The sequence below is a fragment of the Apodemus sylvaticus genome, chromosome 5, assembly GCF_947179515.1.
Source record: "Apodemus sylvaticus chromosome 5, mApoSyl1.1, whole genome shotgun sequence".
Taxonomy (NCBI): domain Eukaryota; kingdom Metazoa; phylum Chordata; class Mammalia; order Rodentia; family Muridae; genus Apodemus; species Apodemus sylvaticus.
In genome coordinates this window covers 134,352,639-134,373,038 of record NC_067476.1, presented here as the reverse complement: position 1 = coordinate 134,373,038, position 20,400 = coordinate 134,352,639, and the positions used below count along the sequence as shown (strand labels likewise).

Here is a 20,400-nt window from a genome sequence, read left to right as displayed (position 1 = left end):
TCCCAAGTTCCCACAAGACACCCCAGCTCTGTCTAGCTTTTCACTGTGTCTCTATGTATCTGCTTCCAGCAGATGCTTGGTGAATGCCAGTAGGATTTGCTAAAGGAAGCAAAACAAAGATCATAAGTTTGAGGTCATCCTGGACATATATTTTTAAATTAGTCTCTGGTATCTTGAACAGACCTTAGGAAAAGAAAGACATATTTTAAAGCCAGTGATAATACAAAACTTTTAAAGTGTTTTGGTGATCCCAAGTATAAAACAAGCATCTTTGCAGCCAATCATAGAAAACGCAAGGGGGGGTTGGAGCAGAGACTGAAGTAAAGGTCAGTCAATAATTAGCCCAACTTGACTTGCATTGCACAGGCGAGGGCAAATCCCTGACACTATTAATGATAGTGTTAGGTGTACAGTGTAGCATGTCTTCTGAGAGTCTCTACCCAGTAACCAACTCAGAGGGATCCAGATGCCCACAGCCAAACAGTGGAGGGAACTTGGAGACTCCTATGGAAGGATTGAGGGAAGGATTATGGGCCTGAAAGGAGATAGAAGTCTACATGAAGATGAGCTATACCAACTAACCTGGACACTTGGGGCTCTTCTAGATTGAACCACCAACAAAAGAGCATACACAGGCTGGACCTAGGCCTCCATGAACAAACATGCAGCTTGGTCTTCATGTTGGTCTCAAACAACTGTGGCAGGGTAATTCTAAAGCTATCACCTGTTTGTAGATTGTGGTCTTGTAGCTGAGCTGCCTTGTCTAGTCTTACAGAGACCTGAAGTGCGAGTGTGGGGAATACTCATAGGGGCCAACAGACACTCAGAGAAGAAATAAATGTGGGGATAGGGTAAGGATTAGGGAGGGTGATGACCAGGAAGGGCGGGGGGGGGGGGCAGAGAGTAGAACGTATACTGAATAAATTAAGAAAAATATCTGGTCTATAAAGGGGATTGGATCTAATGCTTTGATTTAATGAGGAATCTGTGTCCAAATGCTAAAGGTCTTTATCACCATTTGATTTTTGACCCATCAATAAAGATGCCAACAGCCAATGACTGGGCACGGGGTTGGACATTTAGAGCTGTACATTAGGACAGAGAGATTTGCCATGATCCAGGAGGACAGAGATGGGCAGACTTAGAAGTCTGCAGGGGATCATCCAAAATGTAGGTGGAAAGTAAAAGTGGAGCATTGAGGGGCATTCCAAAAGCATCTTGGGCAGCAAGAACAATTGGCTTCATTGAAAATGAACGGGCAACTAAGCTGAAGACAGATTTAGAGGTGTTCAGCCCGAAGAACCAGAGGGAAGATGTGACCACCCTCGCCAGCAAGGAAGGATGCAACAACGAGGATCTTCTTCAAGCAGTTTATTCAGGAGACCTTTACAGACTTGAAGCTAATGGCCGAAGACCCCGGGGAGAGCTGGGGCAGCTCCTATATACTAACCCCAAACTAATCAATCTTTGCCACATGGGTAGTGTGGATAGGTGCTTGTTATGCGGAAGGCCCGAAACTCAGCAAGCTACTCCAAATAAGGAGCTATATATCTCAGGGAGTGCTCGCCATAGGGAAGGCAGAAGGGGGAAGTCAGTACCATCTTTAGGGTGCAGCATGCCGCAGCTCCCAACAAGAAAAAAATTCTAGTCATGGGAGTCATCGCCATGACCAGGCACTGAGCAAAATGACAAGTTAAAACGGGCTATTGTTTGTTTGTCATTCATCCCATGGATCCTTAGTCATCAGAGAAATGCAAATAAAAAGGACACTGAAAGCCTGGCTGTGGTGGTGCATGCCTTTAATCCCAGCACTCTGGGAGGCAGAGGCAGGTGGATTTCTGAGTTTGAGGCCAGCCTGGTCTACAGAGTGAGTTCCAGAATAGCCAGGGCTACAGAGAGAAACCCTGTCTTGAAAATAAATAAATACATAAATAAATAAAAGGATGCTGATATTCCACCTTACACCCATGAAAACAGCTAAGATAAAAAAGTCAAGGGACAGCACATGCTGGCAAGGATGTGGAGCAAGGGGAACACTTCTCCATTGCTGGTGGGAGTGAAAATTTGTAGAACCTCTCTGGAAATAAATGTGCAAGTTTCTTAGTAAACTGGGAATAATTCTACTCAGGACACAATCATACGACTCCTGGGCATATACCCAACCTATGTTCTACCATACCACAGGACACCTACACCATTATGATCAAAGGAGCTTTATTTGTAATACCAGAAACTGGAAATCATCCAGATGTCACTCAGCAGACAAATGAGTAAAGAAAATGTTACATTTATACAATGGAATACAATGCAGTTATTAAAAACAAGGACAAAAAGGATTAACCCTATTGATTGCATTCATGGGCTCATGGAAAAGATTTCTCTCCTGTATGAACTATGTCTTCTTTTATGATATGTGAATCCAGATGGACTTGAAAAAGTTTTACCACATTCATGACATTCATAGGGTTTCTCTCCAGTATGTGTTCTTTTATGTATTTGGAGCTCACAGTTTTGTACAAAGGCTTTACCACACTGGTTACATTCAAAAGGTTTCTCTCCAGTATGTATTCTTTTATGTGTTATAAGAGTACTATTTTGTGCAAAGGCTTTACCACATTGGTTACATTCAAAAGGTTTCTCTCCAGTATGTATTATTTTATGTCTTAGGAGATGATAGTTTCTTGAAAAGGCTTTGCCACATTGGTTACACTGAAAAGGTTTCTCTCCAGTATGTATTTTTTTATGTTTTAGAAGACTACTATTTTGTGCAAAGGCTTTACCACATTGGTTACATTCAAAAGGTTTCTCTCCAGTATGTGTTCTTCTATGTATTTGAAGATGACTTTTAGATATAAAGGCTTTACCACACTGATGACACACATGGGGTTTCTCTCCTGTGTGTAAACTTTTGTGATATAATAAACCATATGGATATGAGAAGTGTTTGCCACATTGACTACATTCATAACGCTTCTCTCCAGTATGTGTTCTTTTATGTCTTTGGAGATTACTGTTTTTTGAAAAGGCTTTACCACAGTGGTTACATTCAAACCCTTTCCATCCAGTATGTACTCTTTGATGGGTTTGAAGATAGCTGTAAGATACAAAATCTTTACCACAATGGTTACACTCATAGGTTTTCTCTCCATCAACTCTTGTTTTATGTACTTGGAGACTACTGTGATATGCAAAGGCTTCAAAATGTTGGACACCTTCATAGGGTTTCTCTCCAGTATGAATTCTTTCTTGTCTTAGGTTATGACTCTGAAATGAAAAGGCTTGCCCATGCTGAAAAATCTCAGAGGCTTGCTCTTCAGTATGACTTCTTTCATGCCTGCAAAGACAATTGGCACATGTGAAAGATTTCTCACATTCTAAACATATATAAATCATTTCATCTGTGTGAATAAGGTTTACCATTTGGACTAATTGTCAAGGACAACCTGATCTCAATATATTGCCACTTTGTTTACATCCATGGAGTTCCCCTTCACTGTGGGTTCTTTTGCATCTTTGAAGACACATGGGATGGGAAGGACATTGATGACATGGCTCACATTTATAGCACCTTTTCCTATAGGAGTTTATTCACATATTTGAAGAGAACAGGAAGAACTCAGAACTTTAGTACCCTCACTTCATTCATAAACTTTGCTATTGTGTGAGTAATACTACATTTGCAAAGTGAACCAAGGGAAGCAAGAATTTGCATTCCTAGTACTCATAGTGATTTTGTACAGTGTGATTATTTTAAATACACCTAGTAAGTAGGAAAACTAAATATTTGTAAATTTCTAGCACATTTAGAAGTCTACTCAATGTGGGGAGCATTGCATATCTTCTAATATTGCAGGAGAGGGAGGGGTTGTTGCCTCTTTCAATATACATATGTTCACGTGGCTTGTATCCATTATAACTAATGACATTCCTATTAAAAAAATGAGTAATATAGGGATTAAAGTTTCTCCACAACAGCTTTATTGACTGTCATAAACTGTCCATCTCACAAAATCTGGCAACATTATTAAAAATTATATGATTGTCACCAGCTTTAGTATGAATATATGTTTATTAGAGGTTTTGGGATATAAACTTTCTACCTATTCGACGTATCTTTGGTAATATCTATGTGGTAGGAGATTAATTCTACAGCATAACTCTATTGGGCTGAGATTCAACTGGTGAGATGTGTTAAGGCATTATTTTCTTGTCTTTTACTTAAAGGAGTGCCTTGCAAACATAAATTAGATTCCTGACGTTGTTGTACATGATTTTGTAAGAATTTAATTATCATCTATAACCTAAAGTCATTTTTTAACCATCTTGCTTTCCTTTGAATTTTTGAGGATGTAATAAAAGTTCTTAGGAAACATATTCTTATCAGGTTGCACATGAATCTTACCTTTCATATCTTCTAGATCTTTGAAAGAATTCTTCAATATTATGATCTTCCCAAACGTAGCCTAAAATGTAGTTCCAGAGAGTGTATATTATATTACTGGAAGTTACACAAAATTTAAGTTACTAAATTCATTGAACTTTAGAACCATGATTGTTTATTGCCCTCATTCTTCATCATTTTCAACTGAAATTACAGAAAGTAATAATAATAACAAAGTAAGAGTTGTCCCTACATTTTAAAAGGCGAAAGGAAATTTACTGCCTTACCTATAGCAGTAAGATTCCCATAGGTCTCTACCATCACATCTTTGTACAGACTCTTCTGGGAAGGATCCAGCAAAGCCCACTCTTCCTGTGTGAAGTTCACATGCACATCTTCGTAGGTGAGTATACCCTAAAATATTGCATACATGTGGACATTAAAGAATATATTGCTGAGAATATTGTAAATGTATACTTTATTGAGAATACAGTCATATAATTCTGGTATTTCCTCTACTTGATCCATGACACAAATACTCTAATATAATCAAGGCATTTTAGAAGGAAACTGAATAATGAATGAGGTTCACCTGTCATTTCTGCACCCTGTGAGTAGGACAAAGCCTTCCACATGGAATGTCAATTAACACACATACAGACACACAAGCGTACAGTTCAACAGTGCTGAGCATGCATCAGATAAACTGTATGAATAAATATTAACCAAAAAAAACCTTATGAGCACGCTGGGTGTATTCACGCCTGCCAGTATTAATCCCAGTAGACAGGAGGCAGACACGGGTACATGTCATTGAGGTGGATGTCAGCCTGGTACAAAATAGTTATTCCAGGACAGCAACAGGTACATAATGAGACACTAACTCCCTTGCAAAAATCAATCAATTGATCAATCAATCAAGCAAAAACATAAAAAGAACTCAAAGATCTTCACTTAAGTTCTTACAAATAATTATACATTCACTCCAAGTCTGCATTCTTTTTCCAGAAATCTTAAGTGACACAGGTTCAACAGTAAAATTAGTAAGATCTTGATAAAAGGTGATGTATGTTCAAACATTTACAAATGGACCGATGAAAATATTAGCTTTATAACATTAATCATGAATCAGCAACATAGGGCAGGAGACGTGGCTCACCAGAGGTATTCTGTGTCTACCAAATAAGTGGATTAAATTGCCAATATTTATATGGAGGAGCACAACTGTCCACTGCACCAAGTTCAGCAGGTCTGAGACCATCTTCTGCCTACTGTAAGCATCAGGCACACAAGATGAACATATTCATGCATATAGAAAAAATATTCATATTCATTCAAAGAATTCAAAACAAGCCTCACAGGCAGTAATCTTGCCACACATCTGCAATCCAATGGAACATACAAGTAATGACACCAACACATGACATCTCGAGAAACATAATATACTCTCTACCATGTTTCAAAATTCAGTGAAGTTCGTACACCAGCATATACTTATATGTACCAAAACTACATTCTAAATTTATCTGCTAATAATTGAAAAACAAAACAGATCTTCTCTCCTGCCACTGAGCAGAAAGCTCCCACAACAGCAAGTCCTGGGCACCCCAACATACCAGAAAAGCAAGATTTGGGTTTAAAATCACAGCTCATGATGCTCAAAGAGGGCTTCAAGAAGGACATAAATAACACCCTTAAAGAAATTCATAGGTAAACAGGAAAAATACCCTTAAAGAATTACAGGAAAGGACAACAAAACCGGTGAAGGAATTGAACAAAAACATCCAGGATCTAAAAGTAGAGGTAGAAATAATGAAGGGAAACAACTCTAGACATAGAAAGTCTAGGAATGAAGTCAGGAGTCATCGATGCAAGCATCAAAAACAGAAAAAAAAGAGAAAGACGAGAGAATCTCAGATGCAGAAGATCCCATAGAAAGCATTGAAACAACACTCAAAGAAAATGCAAAATACAAAAAGCTCCTGACCCAAAACATCCAAGAAATCCAGAGAACACCAAACATAAGGATTATAGGTATGGAGGAAAGTGAAGATTTTCCAGGGCCAGTACATATCTTCAACAAAATTTTAGAAGTAAACTTCCAAGCTGGGTGGTTGTGGCACAGGCCTGTAATCCCAGGACCCTGAGAGTCAGAGGCAGGTGGATTTGAGTTCAAGGCCAGCCTTGACTACAGAGTGAGTTCCAGGACAGCCAGCGCTATACAGAGAAACCCTGTCTAGAAAAAACCAAATACAAAAAACCAAAAAACAAACAAACAAAAAACCCCACAAAAATACAACCAAAACAAAACAAAACAAAAACAAAAGAACAATAAAATAAAACTTCCCTAACCTAAAGGAAGAGATTCCTTTTTGTTGTTGTTTTTGTTGTTGTTATTGTTGTTGTTGCTGCTATTTTTCGAGATGGGGATTCTCTGTGTAGCTCTGGCTGTCCTGGAACTCACTCTGTAGAACAGGCAGGCCTCAAACTCAGAAATCCGCCTGCCTCTGCCTCCCAAGTGCTGGGATTAAAGGCACTCACCACCACAGCCTGGCAAGAAAAAGATTCCTATGAACACACAAGAAACCTACAGAATTCCAAATAGACTGGACCAGAAAAGAAATTCCTCCTGTCATATAATAATCAAAACACCAAATGCACTAAACACATAAAGAATATTAAAAGCAGTAAGGGAAAAAAGCCAACATATAAAGACAGACTTATCAGAATCATACCAGACTTCTCAGGAGAGACTATAAAAGCCAGAAGTTCCTGGGCATCCCATTTCCTTTTGATGAGTGTCATACAGATACTAGGGGCAAACAAATGCAAACCCAGGCTACTATACCCAGCTAATCTCTCAATTACCATAGATGTAGAATCCAAGGTATTCCATGACAAAAACAAATTTACACAATATCTTTCCACAAATCCAGCCCTTCAAAGAATAATAAAAGGAAAACACCAATAAAAGGAGGGAAACTACACACCAGAAAAAGCAAGAATCTAATCTTTTAACAAACCAAAAATAAAGGACAATCACACAAACATAAGCCCACCTCTAATAAGAAATTAACATGAACTGGGGGTGGTGGCACACACCTGTAATTCCAGCATTTGGGAGGCAGAGACAAGCAGATTTCTGAGTTCGAAGCCAGCCTGGTCTACACAAAGAAACCCTGTCTGTCTCAAAAAAATGAAGGAAAAAAAAGAAAAAGAAAAATAACACGAAGCAACAATTACTTCTCCTTAATATCTCTTAATATCAATGGAATCAATTCTCCAATACAAAGACATAGACTAACAGACTGGATACATAAGCATGACCCAACATTTTGCTACATACAGGAAACCCAACTCACTCAGAAAGAGACACTACCTCAGAGTAAAAGGGTAGAAAACAATTTGCCTAAGAAATGGTCCCAAGAAAAAAGTTGCTGTAGCTATCCTAATAGAGAATAAAATCAACTTTCAACCTAAAGTAATCTAAAAAAGGCAGAAGGACACTTCATAATCAAAGGAAAAATCTACCAAGATGAACTCTCAATTCTGAACATATATTCTCCAAAAACAATGGAACACACATTCATATAAGAAACTTTAATAAAGCTCAAAGCTCACATTGAGCCCCACACAATAATAGTGGGAGACTTCAACACCCCACTCTCATCAATGGACAGATCAGGGAAACACAAACTAAATAGAAAAACAGTGAAACTAACAGAAGTTATGAATCAAATGGATTTAACAGATATCTAGAGAACATTTTATCCTAAGACAAAAGAATATACCTACTTCTCAGCACCTTACAGTACTTTTTCCAAAACTGACCATATACTTGGTCACAAAACAGACCTCTGCAAATATAAGAAGACTGAAATAATTCCATGCACCCTATCAGATCACCATCGACTAAGGCTGGTCTTCATTAACAACAAAAACAACAGAAAGTCCGCATACATATGGAAACTGATCAACACTCTACTCAACTATAACTCAGTCAAGGAAGGAAGGAAGGAAGGAAGGAAGGAAGGAAGGAAGGAAGGAAGGAAGGAAGGAAGGAAGGAAGGAAGGAAGGAAGAAAGAAAGAAAGAAAGAAAGAAAGAAAGAAAGGACTGTTTAGGCTGGGCTGTGGTGGCACATGCTTTTAATCCCAGCACTTGGGAGGCAGAGGCAGGTGGGTTTCTGAGTTCGAGGCCAGCCTGGTCCTAGAGTGAGTTATAGGATAGCCAAAGTTATACAGAGAAACACTGTCTCGACAAAACCAAAACAACAACAACAACAACAAAGAAAGACTCTTTAGAATTTAATGAAAAGGAAGGCACAACATACCCAAACTTATGGGACACAACGAAAGCAGTGCTAAGAGGAAAACTCATAGCTCTGAGTGCCTCCACAAAGAAACTGGAAAGAAAGTACAATAACAGCTTAACAGCACAGCTGAAAGCCCTAGAACGAAGAGAAGCAAATACACCCAAGAGGAGTAGACAGCAGGAAATAATCAAACTCAGGGATGAAATCACCCAAGCAGAAACAAAAAGAACTATATAAAGAATCAATCAAACCAGGAGCTGCTTCCTTTAAAAAAAAAAAAAACAAGATAGATTAAACCCTTAGCCAAACTAACCAGAGGACACAGGGACAGTATCTAAATCAACAAAATAAGAAATGAAAAGGGAGACATAAAAACAAATACTGAAGAAATCCAAAAAATCATCAGATCCTACTACAAAAGTCTATACTCAACAAAAGTGGAATGTCTAGATGAAATGGAAAATTTTCTAGACAGATACCAGGTACCAAAGTTAAATTAGGATCAGATAAATGATTTAAACAATCCCATAACCCATAAAGAAATAGCGCATAGCTATAATCCCAGCACTCTCTGAGGCAGAGGCAGGAAGGAAGATCTGAGTTCAAGGCCAGCCTGCTCTACAGAGTGAGCTCCAGGACAGGCAAGGCTATATATACAGAGAAACCCTGTCTAAAAAAAACCAAATCAAGTAAAAAAAAAATTGAAGAAGCTATTAATAGTCTCCCAACCAAAAGAAGCTCAGGACCAGATGGGTTAAATGTAGTTTTACCAGACCTTAAAAGAAGACTGAACTACTGGTGGTGGTGTGCCATGCCTGTAATCCCAGCATTCCAGGAGGCAGAGTCAGGGGGATTTCTGAGTTCGAGGCCAGTCTGGTCTACATAGTGAGCTTCAGGACAATCAGGGCTATACAGAGAATCCGGTCTCGGGAAAAAAAAAAAAAAAACAAATCCAAAAAACCAACCCCCCCCAAAATAATAATAATAATAAGACGACTTAAAACCAACACTCTTCAAACTATTCCATAAAATACAAACACAAGGACCACTGCCCAAATCATTTACTGAAGCCACAATTACTCTGATACCTAAACCACTCCAAAACCCAACAAGAAACAGAACTTTACACCAATTTCCCTTATGAATATTGATGCAAAAATACTCAATAAAATTCTTGCCAACCAAAGCCAGGAACACATCAAAATGCTCATCCACCATGATCAAGTAGGCTTCATCCCAGGAATGCAGGGATGGTTCAATAAATGGAAATCTATCAATGTAATCCACTACATAAACAAACTCAAAGAAATGTACCACATGTTACTTCATTTGACAACATCCAACACCTCTTCATGATAAAAGTCTTGGAAAGACCAGGAATTCAAGGCCTATACTTTAACATAGTAAAAGCAATATACAGCAAACCAGTAGCCAACATCAAAATAAAAGGAGAGAAACTTGAAACAATCCCACTGAAATTAGGGACTAGGCAAAGCTGTCCACTCTCTCCCTTCCTGTTCATTATAGTACTCGAAGTCCTAGACAGAGCAATTAGATGACAAAAGGAGGTAATTGGGATTCATATTGGAAAGAAAGAAATCACAGTATCACTATTTACAGATGATGTGATAGTACACTTAAGTGACCCCACAAATTCCACCAGAGAACTTCTAAACCTGATAAACAATTTCAGAAAAGTGGCTGGATATAAAATTAACTCAAGCAAATCAGTAGCCTTGCTATACTCAAAGAATAACGAGGCTGAAAAAGAAATTAGGGAAATGACACCCTTCACAATAGTCACAAATGATATAAAATACCTTGGTGTGACTCTAACCAAGCAAGTGAAAGATCTGTATGACAAGAACTTCAAATCTCTGAAGTAAGAAATTGATGAAGATCTCAGAAGATGGAAACATCTCCCATGCTCATGGATTGGCAGGGATAATAAAATAAGAATGGGCATCTTGCCTAAAGCAGTCTACAGATTCAATGCAATCCCCATCAAAATTCCAACTCAATGCTTCTTAGAATTAGAAAGAACAATCCCAAATTTATGTAGAATAACCAAAACTCCAGGACTGCGAAAAGTATTCTCAACAATAAAAGAACTTCTGGCAGAATCACCATCCCTGACCTCAAGATCAACTACCGAGCAATAGTGATAAAAGCTGTATGGTACTGGTACAGAGACAGGCAGGAAAATCAATGCAATGGAATTGAAGACCCAGAAATGAACCCATACACCTATGGTCACTTGATCTTTGACAAAGGAGCTAAAAGCATCCAGCAGAAAATAACACTGCACTTTCAAGAAATGGTGCTGGGTCAACTGGCAGTCAACAGGTATAATGATGCAAATTGATCCATTCTTATTTCCCTATACAAAGCTCAAGTCCAAGTGGATCAAGGACCTCAAAATAAAACAAGGTATACTCAATCTAATAGAAGAAAAAGAGGGAAAGTGAACTTATTGGCACAGGAGAAATTTCTTAAACAGAACTCCAATGGCTCATGCTCTAAGACCAAGAATTGATAAATGAGACCTCATGAAACTGGAAAGCTTCTCTAAGGCCAAGGACTAATCAATAAGACAAATCGGCAATATACAGATGGGAAAATAAATGTTCACTAACCCCACATCCGATAGAGGACTAATATACAAAATATATAAGAACTCAAGAAGCTAACCAGAAAACCAAACTAACCAATCAAAAAATGATATATAGAACTAAACAGAGAATTCACAAAGAGAGGAACCTTCAATGACTGAGACACACCTAAATAAATGTTCAAAGTCCTTAGTGACCAAGGAATGCAACCCAAAACAACCCTGAGATTCCACCTTACACCAATCAGAATGGCTAAGATCAAAACCTCAGGTAAAAACAGTTGTTGGCAAGGATGTGGAGAAAGAGGAACACTCCTCCATTGCTGGTGGGATTGCAAACGGGTTCAAACACCCTGGAAATCAGTCTGGAGGTTCCTCAGAAAATTGGAAAGAGATCTACCTGCAGATCCAGCAATACCATTCTTGGGAATATAGCCAAAAGATGCCCCACCATGTCAGAGGGGACCACGTTCCATGACTATGTTCATGGCGGTCTTTTTTGTGAGAGTCAGAAACTGGAAACAACCTACGAGTCCCATGACAGAAAATGGATAGAGAAATTGTGGTTCATTTACACAGTGGAATAATACTCAGCTATTAAGGACTACAAAGAGATCTTACATGTACACATTAAATGCTAAGGGCGGAACTTCTAGATGATAATAAAGAAATGAGGGCTCTCAGGTTTGGCATTTTGCAAAGGATTTTTCTACACACAAGCTCCAAAAGTTTATTATGGATGCAGATGCAGACTCCATAATAATGTTATTCAAACACCATCTATAGATTAAAGGAGAGACTAGAACCACATAGGACCTCACAGGCAGCCATAGCTCTGGGTGCTGCTTACAATCCAGCTGCTGGGAAGACCCACCACACCTGCACCCTTTGCTAAGCTGCTTGTTCCTCCCCTTTATCAGAGATGACCCTGCACTTACCATGTCTGCAGTTTTGAGCTTTTTGTTCCTCCCCTTTATGAGAGATGACCATCCACTTAGCATGTCTGAAGTTTTGAGCTTGTCTGAGCTCCCTCAGAGCACCCAGAAGACACACTCAGAACAAAACAGGCAGGACAAATCATGCCTACTAAGTTACAGAGAGGAAATCTCAGTCTCTGGGAACCGGAAGAGCCTCCTCCTCTAATGACTGGCAGGGCCGTGTGGAGGTTTTGATTGGCTAATGAGTCTCGAGTGACAGGAGCACTACCCTTAGGGTTAGACTGCACTGAAGAGAAACTACTCAGTGGTTCCAGCCTGAAACCAATCCTTTTCAAGATCTGCAGATTTACACCTCAGTAGCACTAGTGCCTTCCCTCCAATACTCTACCTGTGTGCCCTCCCACCGAGCCCTAGAAGAACCCATAACTCCAGGTCCCTGCTGTTAAGTCACCTGCTTCTCCCCTTGTAGGGAGAGATCCAGTGCTGAGCTCTTAACTAATTTGGACCTCACCTGCCCTCCAGTCACAGCACTCAGCAGGCACTTACCCTTCCTCAGCGGGCATCAGGCTGGATAGCTTCCATATCCATCACTCAACAATTAGTGGAGTTTCAATGTGTCCCACAACTGGATCGGGCCCCAGAATATACCAACTAAAGAGGGACTGTCAGTAGCAAGATATTGTTTAGTGCCTTCAGGCTGGGTTCACATAAACAGCAAGTACTTTTCACCTGATACTTCTGAGACAACCCTCAGAGCAAAGAAGGCAACACATGGTAAACACTGTGGAGCACTATTGTTAACCAGCACCTCTTCCTCCGTGGGTCTGAAAACAAACAACAATAACAAACACACAGCTGCATTAGTAAAGGTTCTCCTGGTGAACAAAATGATAGAATGAGTAGCTCTCTATAATGTAGGAAATGTATTTATTAGAATGGCTCTTAGGCTGTGGTTCAACTAATCCAAAACTGGCTTTTGACCAATGGAAAGTTGAAGAATCCAATAATTGTTCAGGCTGTGTTTAGATGTCTCAGCTGATCTTCAGCATATACCTGAATTTCAAAGAAGTAGGCTCTAATGCAGCAAAATAAATAAACAAATTAATTAATTAAATAAAATGAACTTGCTCTCTGGAGGTAGGACAAGAAGAAAGAGTGAAAGATCTGCCATCTTCAATATCCTTTGTGTAGGTAGATTGCTATCAGAAGCTGTGGCCTAATTTAAAGGTGAATCTTTTCACCTCGAGAGATCCAGATTAAGATTTTTTTCAGGTCCAAAAATAAAATTAAGAGAAATACCACACAGTACCCAACTCTTTGGATTTTAGTTAATTCAAGATGTGGCTCATTAAATTGCCAATATTTGCATGGAGAAGCACAACTGTCCACTGGACCATGTTCACGTGGTCTGAGACGATTTTCTGCCTTCTGTGAGCATCAGGCACACAAGATGAACATATTCATGCACATAGGGAAATATTCATATTCATTCAAAAAATTCAAACAAGCCCCACAGGCAGTAATCACGCCACACATCTGCAATCTAATGGAACATAAGGTAATGAAAACATCTCGAGAAACATAATATACTCTCTACCACATTTCAAAATTCAGTGAATTTCGTACACCAGCATATGCTTCCATGTACCAAAACTACATTCTAAGTTCATCCGCTAATAATTGAAAAACAAAACAGATCTTCTCTCCTGCGACTGAGCAGACAGGTACATCCAGTAGCGCAGGGAACACCAGAGTGCCAGAACAGCTGAGACAGGGTCTGCCAGGGCCACACCTACACACAGGAGCTGGGCACTGCCAGAGCTCTGTGCTGGGGGAGAACATATCACCCAAGGGTGCTGAGCCAGCCTTGCAGGCCTACAGGAGGAACAAGCACCAGCCAGAGCCAACAGGACCAATTAACACCAGAGATAACCAAATAGCAAACGGCAAACATAGGAATGTTACCAACAGAAATCAAGGAAACATTGCATCATCTGAACCCTATTCTCCCACAACAGAAAGTCTTGGATTCCCCAACATACCAGAAAAGTAAGATTTGGATTCAAAATCACAGCTCATGATGCGGAAAGAGGGCTTCAAGAAAGACATAAATAACACCCTTAAAGAAATTCACATGCAAATAGGAAAAGGTCCTTAAAGAATTACTGGAAAGAACAACAAAACCAGTGCAGGGACTAAACAAAAACATCCAGGATCTAAAAGTAGAGGTAAAAATAATAAAGAAATAATGAATTAAAACAACTCTGGACATAGAAAGGCTAGGAAAGAAGTCAGGAGTCATGGATGCAAGCATCAACAACAGAAAAAAGAGAGAGAAGAGAGACTCTCAGATACAGAAGATCCCATAGAAAGCATTGAAACAACAGTCAAAGAACATGCAAAATACAAAAAGTTCCTGATCCAAAACATGAGGAAATCCAGAGAAGACCAAATCTAAGGATTATAGCTGTAGAGGAGATTGAAGATTTTCAAGGGCCAGTAAATACCTTCAACAAAATTATAGAAGAAAACTTCCAAGCTGGGTGGTGGTGGCACATGCCTGAAATCCCAGCACTCTGGGAGGCAGAGGTAGGTGGTATTTATGTTCGAGGACAGCCTGGTCTACAGAGTGAGTTTCAGGACAGCCAGGAACTATTCAGATATACCCTGTCTTGAAAAAAACCAAATCCAGAAAACCAAAAAAAAAAAAAAAAAAAAAAAAACCAAAACAAAACTTCCCTAACCTAAAGAAAGGGATTCCATTTTGTTGTTGTAGTTGTTGCTATTGTTTTTCCACACAGGGTTTCTCTGTATAGCCCTGGCTGTCCTGGAACGCACTCTGTAGACCAGGCTGGCCTCGAATTCAGAAATCCACCTGCCCCTTCCTCACAAGTGCTGGGATTAAAGGCATCTGCCACCACAGCCTGGCAAGAAAGAGATTCCTATGAACACAAAAGAAGCCTACAGAACTCCAAATAGACTGGACCAGAAAAGAAATTCCTCCTGTCATATAATAATCAAAACACCAAATGCACTAAACAAAGAAAGAATATTAAAAGCAGTAAGGGAAAAATGTCAACTAGCATATAAAGGCAGACTTATCAGAATTATACCAGCATTTTCACCAGAGACTATGAAAGCCAGAAGTTCCTGGGCAACCCTTTTCCTTTTGATGAGTGTCATACAGACACTAAGGGAACACAAATGCAAACCCAGGCTACTATACCAAGCTAATCTCTCAATTACCATAGATGTAGAAATCAAGGTATTCTATGACAAAAACAAATTTACATAATATCTTTTCACAAATCCAGCCCTTCAAAGAATAATGAATGGAAAACACCAATAAAAGGAGGAAAACTACACACCAGACAAAGCAAGAAATTAATCTTTTAACAAACCAAAAAAAAAAAAGAGAGAGAGAGAGAGAGCCACACAAACATAGCCCCACCTCTAATAAGAAAAATAACAGGAACTGGGCGTGGTGGCACACGCCTGTAATCCCAGGACTTGGGAGCCAGAGACAAGGGGATTTCTGAGTTTGAGGCCAGCCTGGTCTACACAGTGAAACCCTGTCTCAAAAAACTGAAGGAAAAAAAAGAAAGAGAAAAATAACAGGAAGCAACAATCACTTCTCCTTAATATCTCTTAATATCAATGGAATCAATTCTCCAATAAAAAGACATAGACTAACAGACTGGATACATAAGCAGGATGCAACATTTTGCTGCATAGAGGAAACCCACCTCACTCAGAAACAGACACTGCCTCAGAGTAAAAGGTTAGAAAACAAATTTCCCAACAAATGGTCCCAAGAAATAAGTTGCTGTAGCCATCTAATAGCGAATAAAATCAACTTTCAACCTAAAGTAATCAAAAAAGACAGGACACTTCATACTCAAAGGAAAAATCTACCAAGATGAACTCTCAATCCTCAATGTATATTCTCCAAAAACAAGGGAACCCACATTCATATAAGAAACTTTAACAAAGCTCAAAGTTCACATTGCACCCCACACAATAGTACTGGGAGACTTCAACACCCCACTCTCATCAATGGACAGATCAGGGAAACACAAACTAAATAGAAAAACAGTGAAACTAACAGAAGTTATGAACCAAATGGATTTAACAGATATCTATAAGGAAAAGAATATACCTACTTCTCAGCACCTTACAGTACTTTTTCCAAAACTGACCATATACTCAGTCACAAAACAGACCTCTGCAGATATAAGAAGATTGAATTAATTCCATGCACCCTATCAGATCACCATGGACTAAGGCTGGTCTTCATTAACAACAAAAACAACAGAAAGTCAACATACATATGGAAACTGAACAACACTCTATTCAATGATAACTCAGTCAAGGAAGAAATAAAGAAAGAAATAAAGGACTGTTTAGGCCTGGCTGGGGTGTCACATGCCTTTAATCCCAGCACTTGGGAGGCAGAGGCAGGCAGGTTGCTGAGTTCAAGGCCAGCGTGGTCTACACAGTGATTTACAGGACAGCCAAGGTTATACAGGGAAAACCCTGTCTCAAAAAAACCAACCAACCAAAGAAACAAACAAACAAAAGACTCTTTAGAATTTAATGAAAAGTAAAGCACAACATACCCAAACTTATGGGACACAATGAAAGCAGTGCTAAGAGGAAACCTCATAGCTCTGAGTGCCTCCACAAAGAAACTGGAAAGAAAGTACAGTAACAGCTTAACCGCATAGCTGAAAGCTCTAGAACAAAGAGAAGCAAATACACACAAGAGGAGTAGACGGCAGGAAATTATCAAACTCAGGGATGAAATCAACCAAGCACAAACAAAGAGAACTATACAAAGAATCAACCAAACCAGGAGCTGTTTCTTTAAAAAAAAAAAAAAAAAAAAAAAAAACAAGATAGACTAACCCTTAGGCAAACTAACCAGAGGGCACAGAGACAGTACCTAAATCAACAAAATCAGAAATGAAAGGGGAGGCATAAAAACAGATACTGAAGAAATCCAAAAAATCATCAGATATTACTACAAAAGTCTATACTCAACAAAAGTGGAATGTCTAGATGAAATGGACAATTTTCTAGACAGACACCAGGTACCAACATTAAATCAGGATCAGATAAATGATCTAAACAATCCCATAACCCCTAAAGTTGTCCTGACCTGCAGGACAGTCAGCAGGGTCCTGGAACCACCTAGGGAAAGGTGAGAGACAAGATAGACGTGAAAAAACTGAACAGCAAGTCGAAATTCAGATCAAGCTGTCAATCTTTAATTTTCACACAAGGCTTTATAAAGGCAAGCAAGCAGGATTGGGGAGGGGTAGTGCGGAAAAGTCATTGTATTCGGGGGAACAATCTCAGGGGACTAGCATCATTCTTCAGGAACAGTTTCTCAGTACTGTCTCTCAGGGTCTAAGCTAAGATTTGTCAGGTGCAGTAGGAACTTGGCATCATATTTTGATCATGAGGAGGTGAAGAGGAAAGAAGTTGCTATGGTAACCTAACCACAGGTGAGCTCTGTACTTACTGACCATCTAGCTTACTTGCCTAATCTTTAAACTAGTACATATTCTCCTAAAAACAGCTTATAGAAAGCCAGCTGGAAATGGCTGAGAGGAGGGGGTTTTTGAAAACTCTGTGAGAATGGCCCCTGGCACTAAAGAAATAGCACACAACAGTAATCCCAGCACTCTGGGAGGCAGAGGCAAGGGGGTTTCTGAGTTCGAGGCCAGCCTGGTCTACAGAGTGAGTTCCAGGACAGCCAGGCCTATACAGAGAAACCGTGTCTTGGAAAAAAAAATTCAAAAAACAGAACAAAACAAAACAAACAAAAAGAAGAAGACTTAATACCAATAGTCTTCAAACTATTCCACAAAATACAAACACAAGGAACACTACCCAAATCGTTTACTGAAGCCACAATTACTCTTATACTTAAGCCACTCCAAAACCCAACAAGAAAGAGAACTTTAGACCAATTTCCCTTATGAATATTGATGCAAAAGTAATCAATAAAATTCTTGCCAACCAAAGCCAAGAACACATCAAAATATTCATCCAGAATGATCAAGTAGGCTTCATCCCAGGAATGTTGGGATGGTTCAATATAAGGAAATCTATCAATGTAATCCACAAAATAAACTAACTCAAAAGAAAAATACCACATGTCATTTAATTGGACAACATCCAACAACTCTTCATGATAAAAGTCTTGGAAAGACCATGAATTCAAGGCTCATGTTTTAACATAGTAAAAGCAATATATAGAAAACCAGTAGCCAACATCAAAATAAAAGGAGAGAAACTAAAAGGAATCCCTCTGAAATCAGGGACAAGGCAAAGCTTTCCACTCTCTCCCTTCCTGTTCAACATAGTACTCGAAGTCCTAGGCAGAGCAATGAGATGACAAAAGGAGGTCATTGATATTCAAATTGGAAAGGAAGAACTTGCAGTATCACTATTTACAGATGATATGATAGTATACATAAGTGACCCCCCAAATTCCACCAGAACTTCTAAACCTGATAAACAAGTTCAGCAAAGTGGCTGGATATAAAATTAACTCATACAAATCAGTAGCCTTCTTATACTCAAAGGATAAAGAGGCTGAGAAAGAAATTAGGGAATTGACACCCTTCACAATAGTCACAAATGATATAAAATACCTTGGTGTGACTCTAACCAAGCAAGTGAAAGATCTGTATGACAAGAACTTCAAATCTCTGAAGCAAGAAATTGATGAAGATCTCAGAAGATGGAAAGATCTCCCATGCTCTTGGATTGGCAGGGATAATAGAGTAAAAATGGCCATCTTGCCTAAAGCAATCTACAGATTCAATGCAATCCCTATCAAAATTCCTACTCAATTCTTCTTAGAGTTAGAAAGAGCAATTTCTAAATTTATGAAGAATAACCCAAACTCCAGGATTGCAAAAAGTATTCTCAACAATAAAAGAACTTCTGGCAGAATCACCATCCCTGACCTCAAGATTTACTACAGAGCAATAGTGATAAAAGCTGTATGGTATAGGTACAGAGACTGGCAGGAAAATCAATGAAATGGAATTGAAGACGCAGAAATGAACCCATACATCTGTGGTCACTTGATCTTTGACAAAGGAGCTAAAAGCATCCAGTAGAAAAAACACTGCATTTTGAACAAATGGTATTGAGTCAACTGGCAGTCAAAGTGTATAATGATGCAAATTGATCCATTTTCCCTGTACAAAGTTCAAGTTCAAGTGGATCAAGGACCTCAAAATAAAAGCAGGTACACTCAATTTAATGGAAGAGAAAGAGGGAAAGTGAACTTATTGGCACAGGAGAAATTTCCTAAACAGAACTCCAATGACTCATGCTCTAAGACCAAGAATTGATAAATGAGACCTCATGAAACTGGAAAGCTTCTCTAAGGCCAAGGACTAATCAATAAGACAAATCGGCAACCTAGAGATTGGAAAATGAATGTTCACTAACCCCAAATCTGATAGAGGACTAATATCCAAAATATATAAGAGCTCAAGAAGCTAACCACTAGAAAACCAAACAAACCAATCAAAAAATGGTATATAGAACTAAACAGAGAATTGACAAACAGAGGGACCTTCAATGACTGAGACACACCTAAATAAATGTTCAAAGTCCTTAGTGACCAAGGAATGCAAATCAAAACAACCCTGAGATTACACCTTACACCAATCAGAATGGCTAAGATCAAAACCTCAGGTAACAACACTGTTGGCAAGGATGTGGAGAAAGAAGAACACTCCTCCATTGCTGGTGGGATTGCAAACTGGTACAACCACCCTGGAAATCAGTCTGGAGGTTCCTCAGAAAATTGGAAACAGATTTAACTGAAGATCTAGCAATACCATTCTTGGGAATATAGCCAAAAGATGCCCCGCCATGTCAGAGGGACCACGTTCCACCACTATGTTCATGTTCATGGCGGTCTTGTTTGTGAGAATCAGAAACTGGAAACAACCTACAAGTTCCATGACAGAAGAATGGATAGAGAAAATGTGGTTCATTTATACAGTGGAATAATACTCATGTATTAAGGAGTACAAAGAAATGTTACACATACACATTAAATGCTAAGGGCAGAACTTCGAGAAGATAATAAAGAAATGAGGGCTCTCGCGTTTGGCATTTTG

General features: G+C 39.1%; 2 protein-coding genes across 3 annotated transcripts in view; both read right to left on the bottom strand.

The window, feature by feature from the left end:
• LOC127686032 (zinc finger protein 120-like) overlaps positions 1 to 20,400 on the bottom strand; it is a 161,865-nt gene that overhangs the window by 141,110 nt on the left and 355 nt on the right. The window lies entirely within an intron of this gene.
• Positions 4,399 to 20,190, bottom strand: LOC127686432 (zinc finger protein 120-like). The gene is made up of 3 exons (XM_052184654.1): positions 20,116 to 20,190; positions 4,669 to 4,795; positions 4,399 to 4,463 (listed from the first exon to the last, which is right to left on the bottom strand). Exons 1-3 carry the CDS (start codon positions 20,188 to 20,190, stop codon positions 4,399 to 4,401), a joined length of 267 nt encoding a protein of 88 aa, XP_052040614.1.